Source organism: Mesocricetus auratus, unplaced genomic scaffold, assembly GCF_017639785.1.
Source record: "Mesocricetus auratus isolate SY011 unplaced genomic scaffold, BCM_Maur_2.0 Super-Scaffold_100009, whole genome shotgun sequence".
Classification (NCBI taxonomy): Eukaryota; Metazoa; Chordata; class Mammalia; order Rodentia; family Cricetidae; genus Mesocricetus; species Mesocricetus auratus.
In genome coordinates, this window is record NW_024429193.1 from 25,881,388 (window position 1) to 25,898,130 (window position 16,743).

General features: G+C 38.5%; 1 protein-coding gene across 14 annotated transcripts in view; it reads right to left on the minus strand.

Moving 5' to 3' along the window:
* The window catches only part of Tbck (TBC1 domain containing kinase), a 136,560-nt gene that overhangs the window by 103,100 nt on the left and 16,717 nt on the right, over positions 1-16,743 (minus strand). For all 14 annotated transcript variants that reach the window (XR_005879313.1, XM_013121928.3, XM_013121927.3 and 11 more), the window contains 2 exons: positions 10,987-11,101; positions 8,953-9,026 (listed from right to left, as the gene is read on the minus strand). Coding sequence is in view for 13 of the 14 variants with exons in the window: in XM_013121928.3 (XP_012977382.1) it covers positions 8,953-9,026; positions 10,987-11,101 (189 nt within the window). In the remaining variant the exon portion in view is untranslated. The remainder of the gene's footprint in view (positions 1-8,952; positions 9,027-10,986; positions 11,102-16,743) is intronic.

The window sequence follows — 16,743 nt, forward strand, 5'->3', positions numbered from 1 at the left end:
GAAGCAGATGGTAACACTTATGCTCTTTAATATCTGTCACTGGAGTCAACTGAGAGTCCCCTCTGATGTAAAGGCTCTTTCTGGCATCACTGTTTGATCACTCATTTTATTTTTCCTGGATAATGTTTCACACTTTGTGCTTTATACCTTCCAGTAAGATCCTTTGAAACTCAGACTTCAAAGCAAGTTGTGCTGAATGTTAACACAAGCCCACATCTAAAAAGCAGGTATGCCTTAAAAATCTCACTTCTATTTATCAACGGAACCTAATGTAATCTTAAATGTAAGCCAAAAACCTAAAGTAACCTCTGTGTTGTTTTTAGTTTTCTTTCATAGAAATTGATTTAGACAAATGCAGATGTAATAGTCTACCAGTGCTCTTTACGGCAAATGGTAATGATCACACTGGAAGAAGATTGAACTTAACCAAGAACTATAATAAAAAGGATGTTCTTTTTCCATAAGAACTTGTTAACTATTATAACATATTTATCTTTATGAATAAAATTGTGTTCTACCATTGAACTTAAGTGAAATGTGAAGACTATGAATTTGTACATCTTAATAAAAAAGCTGTCAGTATAGAAAATTTGCCAATTGAAGAATGAGTTGCTTGAGGTCAAGAATTAACATTAGCTTTGTGCATAAAACAGGCAGAGCAGAAAGTGCTTAATAAATGTTTCATTACTGTCTAAGTCTCAATAGCCTGGACTACACAGTGAGTTTTGGGGCAGTTTCAGACAATGGTACAAGCAAGAAAACAAAACAAAACAAAAAAAGAAACCAATAGGCCAGGCATAGTAGAACACCTTTAATCCCAACATTGTGGAAGCAGAAGCAGGTGGATCTATGTGAGTTAGAAACCAGCTAGGTCTACACAATGAGTTCTAGGACAGTCAGGGCTATGTAGAGAGACCTAGTTTCAAAAAGCCAAAAGAAAAAAAAGGAAAGGAGAAGTCTACAATCCAAGTTTTTAGAAAAAGGGGAAATTTTGGGCGGTTCTTCCAGCAGCATCAGGTAAACAGGCCGGCTTCCCGGCCTGTGCTCCAGTGCCTGCAGATCGCCTGGGACTTGCACAGAGCTCCCAATCCCGGTGAGAGCCAAGCACCCCAGACTCCGGATCTTCGCTCACACCAACGAGACCAGGAAAGGAGAGGAGGCTGGGAGTCCAGCGAAGCGGCGGTTCTTCCAGCAGCATCAGGTAAACAGGCCGGCTTCCCGGCCTGTGCTCCAATGCCTGCAGATCCCCTGGGAACTGCACAGAGCTCCCAATCCCGGCAGGAGCCAAGCACCCAGACCCCAGGTCTTCTCTCCCACCAACGAGACCAGGAAACCAGAGGACCCAGGGAGACAAGGGGAGTAGCTGTTCTGGATCAAGTACAACAGGACCCAGCATAGGGTCTAGGGGACCAGGTAAGAGGATAAGCGCCCCAGATTCCTGTTCTTCTCCACCCACGGGACCAGCATTCGGACAAGGAATAGAAGAACCACCAGATTATTGGACTTGCAAGCACCCACCAAAAGGGAACGCTGGTCCCCAGACCAGTAAGGGGCTCTTTCTGTACCCACTAGAAGAAGAGATGGGAAAGAGACAATACAAAAACACAGTCAGCAACAGAAAAACAAATATGACACCGCCAGATTCTAGAGACTCCACACCAGCAAGACCCCAACATTCCAATGCAGACGAAGCAGATGAGAACGACCTTAAAAGCACTTTCATGAAAATGATAGAGGCCCTAAAAGAGGATATTGGAAAATCCCTCAAAGAAATGGAAGAAAAAACAAACCAAAAAATGCAAGAATTGGAAGAAAAAACAAACCAAAAAAGGCAGAAAATGGAAGAAGAAATGAAGCAAAAAATGCAAGAAATGGAAGAAAAAACAAAGCAAAAAATGCAAGAATTGGAAGAAGAATCATACCAAAAGGCAGGAAATGGAAGAAGAAACAAAGCAAAAAATGCAAGAAATGGTAGAAAAAAGCAAAAAATGAAAAAAATGGAGGAAGAAACAAACCAAAAAAGGCAGGAAATGGAAGAAGAAACAAAGCACAAAATGCGAGAAATGGAACAAAAAACAAACCAAAAAATGCAAGAAATGGAAGAAAGAACAAACCAAAAAATTCATAAAAGGCAACAAACGGACGAACAGATAAACAGAAAATTGCAAGAAGCAATGCAAACACTGCAAGGGTTGAAAACTGAAATAGAGTCATTAAAAAAAACACAATCTGAAGAAAGGCAGAAAATAGAAAAGCTGGACAAACAGACAGGCACTACCAATACAAGCATTACCAACAGAATAGAAGAGATGGAAGAGAGAATCTCAAGTGTTGAAGATACGCTAGGAGAAATGGATTTATCAACCAAAGAAAACCTTAAATCCAACAAATCCTTAACACAAAACATCCAGGAAATATGGGACACCATGAAAAGACCAAACCTAAGAATAATAGGTATAGAAGAAGGAGAAGAAATCCAGCTCAAAGGGGCAGAAGGCATATTCAACAAAATCATAGAAGAAAACTTTCCCAACCTTAAGAAAGACATGCCAATGAAGGTACAAGAAGCCTACAGAACACCAAATAGAGTGGACCACAAAAAAAATCCCCTCGCCACATAATAATCAAGACCCCAAACATACAGAATAAAGAAAGAATATTAAGAGCAGCTAAGGAAAAAGGTCAAGTAACATATAAAGGCAGACCTATCAGAATTACACCTGATTTCTCCATGGAAACACTGAAAGCCAGAAGGTCCTGGATAGATATTCTACCTACACTAAGAGACCATGGATGCCAGCCCAGACTACTATACCCGGCAAAGCTCTCAATCACTATAGACGGAGAAAACAAGATATTCCATGACAAAACTAGATTCAAGCAATATGTGTCCACTAACCCAGCCCTACAGAAAATTTTGGAAGGAAAACTCCAACCCAAGGAAGCTAACTACAACCAGAAAAACATAGGCATTAGAGAATCTCTCTCTACCAACATCCAAAAGAACAAAGGGGTGAAATTCCACACATAATTCCACCAACAACAACCATCGCAAATCGAAGAAGGATGAGCAATCATTGGTCATTAATATCCCTCAATATTAATGGCCTTAACTCACCCATAAAAAGACACAGACTAGCAGATTGGATTCGAAGACAGAACCCTTCCTTCTGCTGCATACAGGAAACACACCTCACCCTTAAAGACAGACATTACCTGAGAATTAAAGGTTGGGAAAAAATTTTTCAATCGAATGGACCCAAGAAACAAGCCGGGGTAGCAATCCTAATATCTAACAAACTAGACTTTAAAATAAAATCAATCAAAAGAGATGAAGGAGGTCATTACATACTCATCACAGGTGAAACCCACCAAGAGGAAGTGTCTATTCTGAACATCTATGCCCCAAATACAAAGGCATCCACATTCGTTAAAAAAACATTATTAGAACTTAAATCTCATCTAAAGCCCCACACAGTTATAGTGGGAGATTTCAACACACCACTCTCACCACTAGACAGGAATACCAAACAGAAACTCAACAAAGAAGCAAAAGGGCTAATAGAAGTAATGACCCAACTGGGATTAACAGATATCTATAGAACATTTCATCCACATAAAAAAGAATATACCTTCTTCTCACCACCACATGGAACCTTCTCAAAAATCGACCACATACTTGGCAACATATCAAACCTCAGCAGCTACAAAAAAATTGGAATAACTCCATGCATCTTATCAGACCACCATGCTTTAAAATTAGAATTCAACAACAACACAAATTGCAGAAAACCTACAAACTCATGGAAATTGAATAATGCTCAACTGCACCATCCCTGGGTCAAAGAGGAAATAAAAAAAGAAATTAAAGACTTCCTCGAATTCAATGAGAATGAAGACACAACATACCCAAACCTATGGGACACTTTGAAAGCAGTGCTACGGGGAAGTTCATAGCGCTAAATGCTCACATGAAGAAACAGGAGAACAGTTATACCAGAGAATTAACATCACAGCTGAAAGCTCTAGAACACAAAGAAGCACACTCCCCCAGGAGGAGTAGACGCCAGGAAATAATCAAATTGAGGGCTGAAATCAATAAAGTAGAAACCAGGAAAACAATACAAAGAATCAACGCAACGAAGAGTTGGTTCTTTGAGAAAATCAACAAGATAGACAAACCTTTGTCCAAACTTACCAAACAGCAGAGAGTGAACACGCAAATTAACAATATTAGAAATGAAAAGGGGGACATAACAACAGACTCTGAGGAAATCCAGAGAATCATTAGGTCATACTTTGAAAACCTGTACTCCACAAAATTCGAAAATTTAAAGGAAATGGATGACTTCCTGGACAGCTATCAATTGCCAAAACTAAATCAAGAACAGATAAGCAATTTAAATAGACCTATAACCCCTATGGAAATAGAAGCTGTCATCAAAAGTCTCCCAACCAAAAAAAGCCCAGGTCCAGATGGCCTCAGTGCAGAATTCTACCAGAAATTCAAAGAACAGCTTATACCAATTCTTCTCAAAGTGTTCCACACAATAGAAGCAGAAGGGTCTTTGCCAAACTCTTTCTATGAGGCTTCAATAACCTTGATCCCCAAGCCACACAAAGATACAACTAAGAAAGAGAACTTCAGACCAATATCCCTCATGAACATTGATGCAAAAATACTCAATAAAATACTGGCAAATCGGATCCAAGAACACATCAAAACAATCATTAACCACGATCAAGTAGGTTTCATCCCAGGAATGCAGGGATGGTTCAACATACGAAAATCCATCAACGTAATCCACCATATAAACAAGCTGAAAAACAAAAATCACATGATCATCTCACTAGATGCTGAAAAAGCCTTTGACAAAATCCAACACCCCTTCATGATAAAGGTCTTGGAGAGATCTGGGATAACAGGGACATACTTAAACATAATAAAAGCTATATACAGTAAACCAACAGCCAACATCAAACTAAATGGACAGAAACTCAATGCAATTCCTCTAAAATCAGGAACAAAACAAGGCTGTCCACTCTCTCCATACCTTTTCAACATGGTACTTGAAGTCCTAGCTATTGCCATACGACAACAAAGGGGGATCAAGGGGATACAAATTGGGAAGGAAGAGGTCAAACTTTCACTGTTTGCAGACGATATGATAGTTTACATCAATGACCCAAAGAACTCTACCAGGGAACTCTTGCAGCTGATTAACACCTTCAGCAAAGTGGCAGGCTACAAGATCAACTCAAGAAAATCAGTAGCCCTACTATATACAGATGATAAAAGGGCTGAAAGAGAAATCAGAGAAACATCACCCTTTACAATTGCCACAAACAACATAAAATACCTTGGGGTAACGCTAACCAAACAAGTGAAAGACCTGTATCGTAAGAACTTTGAATCTTTAAAGAAAGAAATTAAAGAAGCCCTCAGAAAATGGAAAGATCTCCCATGCTCTTGGATAGGTAGGATCAATGTAGTAAAAATGGTAATCCTGCCAAAAGCAATCTACAGATTCAATGCAATCCCCATTAAAATCCCAGCACAGTTCTTCACAGACCTTGAAAGAACAATAATCAATTTTGTATGGAAAAACAGAAGACCCAGGATAGCCAAAACAACCCTGTTCAACAAGGCAATGTCCGGAGGCATCACCATCCCTGACCTCAAGCTCTATTATAGAGCTATAGTCCTGAAAACAGCTTGGTATTGGCACAAAAATAGACAGGTAGACCAATGGAATCGAATTGAAAACCCGGGTATTAACCCACACACGTACGAACATCTGATCTTTGACAAAGAAGCTAAAAATATACAATGGAATAAAGAAAGCATCTTCAACAAATGGTGCTGGCATAATTGGAGACTGGCATGTAGAAGAATGCGGATCGATCCATGTCTATCGCCATGCACAAAACTTAAGTCCAAATGGATCAAAGACCTCAACATAAATCCAGCCACACTGAACCTCTTAGAAGAGAAAGTGGGTGGTACCCTTGAACGAATTGGTACAGGAGACAGCTTCCTGAACATAACACCAGTAGCACAGGCAGTAAGATCAACAATTAATAAATGGGACCTACTGAAACTGAGAAGCTTCTGTAAGGCAAACGACACAGTCAGCAAGACAAAAAGGCAGCCCACAGAATGGGAAAAAATATTCACTAATCCCACGTCTGACAGAGGGTTGATCTCCAAAATTTACAAAGAACTCAAGAAGCAAGTCTCCAAAACACCAAAGGACCCTATTAAAAAGTGGGCTGCAGAACTAAATAGAGAGTTTTCAATAGAGGAGTCTAAAATGGCTGAGAGGCACTTGAGAAAGTGCTCAACATCCTTAGCCATCCGGGAAATGCAAATCAAAACAACTCTCAGATACCATCTCACCCCTGTCAGAATGGCTAAAATCAAAAACACCAATGACAATTTATGCTGGAGAGGATGTGGTGAAAGGGGGACACTCCTCCATTGCTGGTGGGAGTGCCAACTGGTTCAGCCACTTTGGAAATCAGTGTGGAGATTCCTCAGAAAAATGGGAATAAACCTACCACAAGACCCAGCAACTCCACTCTTAGGCATATATCCAAAAGATGCCCATTCATACAACAAAGAGGTCTGTTCCACTATGTTCATAGCAGCTTTATTTGTAATTGCCAGAACGTGGAAGCAACCTAGATGTCCCTCACCTGAAGAGTGGATAGAGAAAATGTGGTACATCTACACAATGGAGTACTATTCAGCAGAAAAAAATAATGGAATCATGAGATTCGCAGGCAAATGGATGACACTAGAAGAAACCATCCTGAGTGAGGTAACCCAGTCACAAAAAGAGAAACATGGCATGTACTCTCTCATATATGGATTTTAGACATAGATCTGGGGAGTGCCAGCCTACAATCCTATGGCCAGAGAGTCTGGGAAACAGAAACTTTATTTAGTGGCTGATCGAAGAAGAGGCAGACTCCCTTGGTTAAGTACTGAGCTGAACTCAAGAAAGCCAGTAACAGAGAGGGAGGACTGATGATCAAAGGGATTAAGACTGGGCTGGTTTAACCCCCAGAAACAGCTGACCAGACAAAGGTTAACTCTTGAATCCCAGGCATTAGCCTGGGAAGCCAGCATGGGACTGATCAAGACCCCCTGAATCTGGGTGTCAGTGAAGAGGCCTAGGGAATCTATTGAGCCTTGGGCAGCAGATCAGTACCCATCCCAAGTATACACACGGACTTTGGACTCCAATAGAACAATGTGAGGTGCACTCTCACCCAGAACTCTTGGGAAAGGGTCTAGGCCCTGCCCTATATGAAATGACACACTATGGACACCCCCATGGAGGGCCTCACCCTCCCTGGAGAAATGAGAGGATAACGGGGGGGGAGCACGGGAGGAAGGGAGGGAATGGGAGAGGGACCTGGAACTGACTTGTGAAGCAACCTTGATTCTTATCTAAATTTAAACTGGAAAATAAAATAAAAAAAAAAAGAAAATTACAAAAAAAACAAAAAACAAAAAAAAATAGCAAAGGTCTAAAAAAAATTTGTCTAACTAGAGAGACTGTGTGTCAAAATCATCAAACAATGACGTGTGCATACAATATTTATCTATAACTAATTTAAACATGAGCCCTAGAGGCCTACTTCCTAACCATTTATGAAAAACGTTATAGAATTTGACAAATTAAAAAATGTACACATGGGAGTTGATAGGTATTCAGGTTCTTTGATGGTCACCACAAACTGAGAGAGTTACCAAGAACATGATGAATCACTGTTTGAAATGTTTTGTTTGTATGGGAGTTCCAAAAGAAATAAAGAACAGACTATAGGTCTATATTCAAACAAGGCAAAAAAAAAAAAAAAAAAAAAAAGAAAAAGGGGAAATTTTAAAACATCTAACAATTTAAGCGATATTCTACTTTAAAAATCTTCCCCATGACTGCCTATTGTGACGACTGGTACTAGTGTGGTGGAACTGACTTTTGAGGGACCAAGGAACAAATATAAATGAATGCTATTAAAAACAGCCACTGCAGGTGAATAAATATGATTACGATTTCTAGGTTAGATAAGTTTGGTATGTTCACTTTCACCAATATTCTGAAGTTATGTAGGAAAAGTCCCTACTGTGAAATATAAGTTTAAGTTTTAGGGATAAAACACCAATGTCTGCTCTTAGACTGCCACAAGAATATCAGACATACACAAATTCAATCACAGAAAATGAGAGACAATCTAAAATGTTAATGAGGAGCTGAAGAACATTCAGAAATTATTTTCCTTACTTTTTTGAAAATAATGTAAACTTAAAGAAAATAATTAAATTATGAAATGTTTCAGAGGAACCACACAATAATACAGCAATCTCTATCAGAAACATATATTTAAATATAGCATGAAATAAAGTTCTATTTATTTCTTGGAAGACAATGCAGATATGAATTTCACACCAGAAGCAATTAAATACATAAACCTTTTTACTACATCTCCCTATATAGAATTTATCCCATTACCACCAATATTAACAATGAATCGAATTGAATTTAAAAATATGATTTGATTTTAGAGAACAATGTATTAAATAAACATAAAACATTAAATTGAAGGTACAACAAATGATGTTTTCCAGTTTATACATGAACACATATCATCATTAAGAATCTGGTCACCTTTCTTACTTTAAGTCAATTAAATAACGCATATCATAAGGTAGACACAGCCAATGATTTATAACTCTGTCTGTCTGTTCTGTTAAAGATCAATTCAGGAATCTTTGTGATACTGGGAAAAATACTCATTGTCTACTTGTCAATGAAGTATATAAAACAATTAAGATATATTAAATAAAGAAGATGTTTTATGTAAAAATCACTAACCAAATATATATTATCAAAGTTCATCAAGGTTAAGATAGAATTCAAAACCGAGGAAAACAACCCTTACCCTATTGGGAAATCGACATCATCACCATGAGCTGTCATGTGATAAAGTCCAAATTTAGCCAGTTTAACATGACCCTACAATGAAAACAGAGAAAGTCACTATGAAGTGTCTTAATATAATTGTCAAAGAAAATTATCAACATGTTTTATATAAATAAAATAACTGAATGAAAAAAGAATAAAAAGGAAACATGACTGGTCGTAGGTATGGTGGAGGAGAAAGTTTATTGTAGATAAAAAGGAGAGCATTGCCAAAGGCAGAGTCATCTGGGCAAATCCAGAGTGGACATAACCAAACTGAGGTGGGCCATGTGAGGGGTGGGGGGAAGGAGAGGAGAGAGAGGGAAGAAGATGCAGCAGGCAGGAGGTCCAGAGGAGAAGAAAACACCAGGTAACCAAAATGTTAATTATACAGGGAAGGACAGCAAAGGAAGGGCAGTTCAGCTGCTAGGTTGGAGAAGTTTGGGGTAGAGGTCTGGGTATGCCAGCCAGGAGGGCCTTGTAACAGGTAGGGACTGGGGTTAAAGGGAGATCCTGATGGCTAGTGTCCACTTTGATATATTAAATAGGCACCTCAGCCATTTGTCCTAGTTTGAAATCTAACAATAAATGTTATACACTTAAATATTTTTAAAAGATTTGCTTTTATGTAAACACACACACACACACACACACACACACACACACACACACACACGTCTGAGTGTATGACACAGAGTGCCCGAGGACACTAGAAGAGGACATCAGATTCCTTGGAACTGTGTTAGAAATAGTCATGTGTACTGCCTGATGTGGGCAGAGGGAGCTGGACTCAGGTCCCGAGCACAAGCAGCAAGTATTCTTAACTACCAAGCCATTTCTCCAGTCGCATACATACGAAATACTTACTACCATTTAGGATTTTATAAAACACTTATTTTAGGCAGAATCATTTGTCAAAATTTAGTAATCTTTACACTCATTACATGTATATAAATGCTTGTAGGTATCAAAATGTCTAGAGATGACTCAGTGTTAAAAAGCACTTGTTGCTGGTTACTCTTACTGTGAAAATTTCAGTTAAAAAAAAGCAGAATATTGAAACATTTCCTAGATTTCTACGTATCTTTTTGTTGTTTAAGAATAACAATAATAATCATTAATGTGAGCTCAAGAAAGGGTAAATATAACTTTAATGTCTCTTAAAATGTTCCTTTTTAGGCTTGGGTATCTTTTTGTAAAGTTGATTTTAGACATGGTTTATCCACTGAAGAATTATTCAAAATTACAAATTGTGCTTTAAAATAAACTTGCTTGATTATGGCAATGATATTTCACTGCTATGAACCAGAGATTAATGAATGCAGATTTCTCCTTCAAGATTTTTAATGCCACAGGGTAGCCACATTAAACTTTAAGACTCAGAAAATAATTATATAGGAACAAATCCCCCCCTAAGTTTCCCAGAGGCTGTTTCTACACTTATGGGAAAATTAAATTACAATTATTTACGAAAATATGACACTTTGCTACCCATTAGTGTGGGGGGTTTACTACATTATTCTCTAAGATTTCTAAAAAAAGAAGAAGTAATCACTCAGAAAAGGGGACTAGGTATGAATAGATGGCAAATAATATCTATGAAATAGAAAGAAAGGGAGAATCACCAGGTAAGACAACACCATCTGTGTGTATAATAATGGCATTCCTTATGAACGACCAGCACTGTTGTCTAAAGATGTAAGGAACACCCTGAGAAGCCATGAGATATATCCTTAATGGTTTTTGTCATGTACTGGCTATTACAATTCACATAAGACAGAGAAAAAACATTGAAAAAGAAACATTAAGCTAGAAAATAAGCTGGGTGTAGTGGAGAATAATCCATCAATATAATTTTAAAAGTGTTTTGTTTGTCTGACACAAATATAACATTTTCATAAAGTCATTACAAATATTCTGAAAACATTAGTCTATGTTCCTCTGATTATTGGAGGATTTCAGTAGCTTTCATTCTCAAGCAACATAAAAATTTCTGTTATTAGCTGAAAATTACCTTTCGATCCAACAGGATGTTATGAGGAGACAGTGCCCGGTGTACTATGCCATGCTTGTTCAAGTACTGTAAGCCCTGAAGTACTTCAAATGCTATGCACAAAACCTTTGTATAACTACAAAGAAAACAAAAAAATCAGAGATCAATTACAAGGTAAATACAGTCTGTCTTAAGGAGTAAATTGAGACATAATAAAAGCATTCAGTTGCTGGGCGTTGGTGGCGCACACCTTTAATCCCAGCACTCGGGAGGCAGAGGCAGGCGGATCTCTGTGAGTTCGAGGCCAGCCTGGTCTACAGAGTGAGTTCCAGAACAGCCTCCAAAACAATACAGAGAAACCCTGTCTTGAAAAAACAAAACAAACAAACAAACAAACAAAAAGCATTCAGTCAAGCTTTGTTGCTCCTCTTCCATTCACAGAAAGTAGAGCATGCACATCTTCAAAATATCTACCTCACTTGGAGGTGGTGGTGCACACCTTTCATCCGAGCACACCTTTGAGAGTCAGAGACAGTAGGTCTCTGTGAGTTTGTGGCCAGCCTGGTCTACAAAGCCAGTCAAGTAAGTGTGTGTGTGTGTGTGTGTGTGTGTGTGTGTGTGTGTGTGTGTGTGTGTGTGTGTTCTTATACATATATTTATGTATGTATATGTGATATATGCATACACATATAGATATATATTTACTTCTAACTATTTTGGATTTCCTGATTATAACAAAGCTAATATGCTACAGAAACTTACAGTTTGGGCTACAATAAAAACCATTTTTAGTTTTCCCTGGGAAAGGTTTTAATTTGGGTGGTGTACACTTTTGTAGCAGAAAGAGATGCATTTGCTACTGACCAGCTTAGTGTTTTACCAAATTATCACTAATATTTAAAATATCTGGACCAAATCAATGAAAACCACCAATTCTGTCAAAAAAAAACTATGTCCATGAAAATAGAATATACTTTATATACTATATAAACATTACATATTTCCATATGAACTCATAAATCAACATCCAGTAATTCATGATTTATCAAACACTCATTTTAATTTGTGGCTTATCCTCTCTAAGCCAGTCAGAGAGATGCCCATCTCCTTTACCATTTTTTCCTGTCTTTCTTCCCTGGGTTTCTTTAGTCTGGACAGAAAAGTAAAGAGATATCATTCAATTCAACCTTCCAACTACCAATATTTTTATTAGAAGGTTTCTTCTAGTCATGTTTTATCCTTAAAAATTAATTCTGGAAGTAAACTTTCAATTAGCTATATAGATACTGAGGCAATCAGAGATTAAGTGAAATTATTAATATTTTTTTGAGACAGAGTTTCTGTGTGTTACTATCCTGGCTGTCCTGGAACTTTGTAAACCAGGTTGACCTCAAATTCACACAGATCTGTCTGCTTCAGCCTCCTGAGCACTGGAATTAAAGGCCTTCAAAACCCCTAAGAATTTTTAAGTAAGAAACATAAGAAAATTAAAGAAGAGCAAATAGCAAGTAATGGATGGTGATGTACACACACCAATTATTATGTTAAATGCTAAAGTGCTACTTGGGCAACTTAAATCTGTTAATAATTGAGGAAACACTAGAAAAGACCTAGGTTATAGGAAAAAGAGTGATTAACAGATCGGTGGTTACCATGGGCGTTGGGGACTACAAAAAAGCATAAGGAAAGCTTGTGGGTATTGGAATGGCTCTATTTATACTTAATGAGACGTTGTTTATCAGCAGCTTAGACTAAACCCTATGCTATGAAAATTAGGCCTCAATAAAATGTACTTCAAAATAGAAAAGCGAATGAATTTTCTTGGAAAATGATTACTGAAACTTGACCCTCTTTCTGAAAGTGAAAGAACAAGAGATAAAGAAGCTGAAATATTCTCTTCTCTTACACCATTTCAGCTCATGATGTTCCCCCACAACACCCACAAACCCTCATAGGCAGAGAACCCTTACAACTCCCAAACAACATAGCCTATTGTTTCCCCAGAACACCTCTCAGTAGTTGACGGTAAACCCCTTTTGCTGAAGAAACAGCACACTTACAACATGGGACTGGATCTAACATAAGAGTCTCCTTCCTGTCAGGGTCTAGCTTTCATAGGACCAGGAAGTACTGTGTAAGCTGCCAAGAGAGGGACACAACTAATAACCTACCAGATATGACACCCATGAACCATAATGAACAGCACAGCATGATACATGTAGAGGTGCAAATCTTGATGGTAATCAACAGCTGTGTAAGTGGACATAAGGACCACTCAAGAGGAGGAGAATAATGTCTAGTACTGAAACCTTAGTCAACCAACCCTAGTGGAACATATCTACAGCACAGCTCCATCATGTAGATGGCTCAGGAGAGATTACTAAAGAAGGGGATGGAAAGATTTTGATACTGACTAAGAAGGGCTGAATACACAAGACCTGAAAAATGACAATATCAACAGATATGCTAATGAGGAAGGGGTACATCTCACGGGGACCCAGTCTTAGTCAGAGAACTACAGGTGACTGACTGCTGAGAGAGGGAGACTTAGCTTCTCTGGGAGATGACTGCCCTTATTAGTTATCTAAAGTAACTTAGTCAGCCCTAAAGTCATATACACAGAAAAAAACAGCAGCTGTATTTATTACATATATTTATATTTAAAAGTGATCATTTAAAAAGAGGCTATCAATTTAAAAATGGGGAATACAAGAGGTGCTGAAGGGAAGAAAAGAAAGTGGAAAGTGATGTAAATATATTTTAATTAACAGTTAAAAAAGAAAATGCTGTTGAAAAAAATGCAGTTTAAGCACCTGATTTGGCTCTATAAGTTAACTTTCGCTTCTCTTATTCTTTCTCTCCACTCCCTCCCCTTAACACATCAGTCAGTCACACACTCACACACACTCACACACTCACACACACACACACACTTCACAGCAACATAAATCAATGCCATATTCAGCAGTGACACTAGAGGTCCTCAGCTGCACAGTGTTTCAATACTGATTTCTTATGGAATTGGAACCAAATCTTTAATTTTGTTTTCATTAAACCAACTTTTAAACAGCTGTATACAGAAGACTCATTCTACTTCCTATAGGGTGTTTTTATAAATTGATACTAGATTTGTATGTCAAAAATATCCTCCTGTTAAAATGAAGGGGTATGTATCAAAATAAATTTTATTCATAAATTTTTAAAAACTAAAGTTCATGAACTCAGTTACATTCTTGGCTACTGCTTGAGACTATATGGGAATCACAGTTAATGGGCTCAGTATTTTCAAACTGAATCAGACATGCTTTTCTGCTTCTTTATCCACTTAGGGATTAATTTATGTTGAAACAAGAAATAAAAGGAAGAGGAAGTATTACTGTTTTAAATACTGAGGACAATGGTGCATGACAATTTTGGAACTTGGTACACTAGTTTTGAGAGATTTTGTGTGGGGGGGTTGTTTTTGAGACAGAATCTCACTACAAGATCCTTGCTGTCCGGGAACTCCCTCTGTAGACCACTCTGATACTGACCTCAGAGATCCATCTGCCTTTGCATCCTGAGTGCTGGGACTACCGGCACATACTACCCTTACTTGTTTTAAACCTGTTTTTCTTAATATGGCAAATAAGTTGGATAATGAAATACTTTTTAAAGCAATGTAATTATAATGTAATAGCAACATAAAAATATCTAATGATTAACAGTTCACTTGTGTGCCCTGGCACATGGACTCCATCACCCCAACAAACACAAACAGTGTAAGGCCTTATTGAAATCACACAACTCCCAAGACAGAATCTTGTAAATAACTAACATTGAGCACCAGTGTAAGACCAAAATAAACCTTTCTTCACTTAAGTCACCTGCCAGACATTCTGTTAGGACAACAAGACAATAACTAATACTGAACATCAGTACCAAGAAGAGGGGTCCCCATGATAAGCCTGGCCATGCAGGATTTGTTTGTGGGAAGAATTTGTAAGTTTGGAGTTACAGGCTAGAGAAATCTGAGAACGCCAGATGGACAGCTTAACATGATTCTGATGGGAGTGTGAAGGACCAGAATGTTCACAGAAATAAGACTGTAAGGGTTCTCCCACCTAGTTTCAGAGGGAACACGCACTTTATTGGGAACTAGCCTAGAGGCCATTCATGTTACCCTGGCAAGCCATCTGGATGTGTGCTTGCGTATGCTGAGGACTTGAGTGTGGTTGAATTAAAAAGTAGGGGGCTATATAATCAAATGTCTCTCTCCCCACCAGCCAGTTCTCAAATTACCACCCACAGACTTACAGTAATTGTAAATGCTAAGCTGATAGTTCAGGCTTATTACTAACTAGCTCTAACACTTAAATTAACCCATTTCTATTAATTCATATTTTGCAATATGTCTCATGGCTTCCTATCCTCCATGTCTTGTTTCTCCCTGGTGGATGGCATCTCCCCTGACTTCACCCTTCTTCTTCCCTTCCTTGGTTTAGTTTTTCTGCCTAACCTTGTCCTGCCTGGCTATTGATCAGAAAGCTTCTTTATTAAACCAATCAGAGCATAATTTACACAGTGTACAGGAATATTTCACAGCAGGACTATTTGTTTAGAGGAGGAAATTGCAAGACTAGATAGCATTCAGACTGTGGTGTGGCTACATTAACTAGATAGCATTCAGACTGTGGTGTGGCTACATTAACTGCGTTTAGCCAGATTTACAGTCACAGCAAGTTTAGAAAGCGGAGCAGAAAGAGGAGCCATTGATGCCCAAAATGTGCAGTTTGGTGAAGAAGTGGCCATGAACCAACTTAAAGCCACAGACAAGGTGAGCATGGACAAATCGGCTATAATTGTTACAGTTCCATTAATGAGAACCCATGTACTTTCTTTACACTTTGCATGGGGAGAACTGTAAAGATCTCACCCCTGTACAGATCTGGGTTATAAAACAGAACGCCACTTACAGAACATTCATTTGAAAGGACAGTGCCCCCAGTGTTTCTCCATGATGAACTAGTAGAAAACAATTGCCTAGGGAATACTTTCTGAGACTCAGTGGTGAAGGCACACAGATGGCACTGCAGCAATGGTCTAGAGGTACCGGACTACATTTTAAGCAATGCAGAATTTACCTCATCCTACAGGGTAATTTGTGTAGGCTTACAGAATGCCAAGAGAGAAGGAGTCATGGAGGCTTGTTCAAAGGTTCCAGAAGGAAAGCTGGTGATACCAGGTAATGTGTGGCAGGGTCATACTTCTTACAAGGTGGCCTCCTAAAAGGCTACTACTATGTGAAGCTATGAAGGTCAACCTTGTGTTGCTATGTAGACCTCAGCAAGATGCTGAAGATGATGACAGCAATGTGGTGCATCTTCAAAGGAAAGTTCCAGGTACCAATTGAAGGCAATCCAAGAGAAAGTGCATGCATGCTGCTGGTGGGAAGACCAGGGACACAGCAACCAATCTGTTGGGCTCTGCCTGCTGTGACAAGGAGCCTTCTGTGCCAGATGGAGCTAGAGAGTGTAACATCTGTCCTGCTGTGCTTCAGTCTTGCTGTAGGCTATGGGTTTGTTTGTTTTTTGTTATTTCCCCCCATTCTCTTTAGAATGAGTTTGCTTACTCTGTGCCATTTTATGTAAGCAACTTAAAATATGTTTTGGATGGGCCTCATAGGCTGGAGTCTCAGAAGTGACTTTGTTTGAACAGTAAAATTTTGGTATTTTTGAAGCTGGAATAAATGCGTTTTGCATTAGGAGACACCCATTGGTTTAAACACTTGGTAATTAG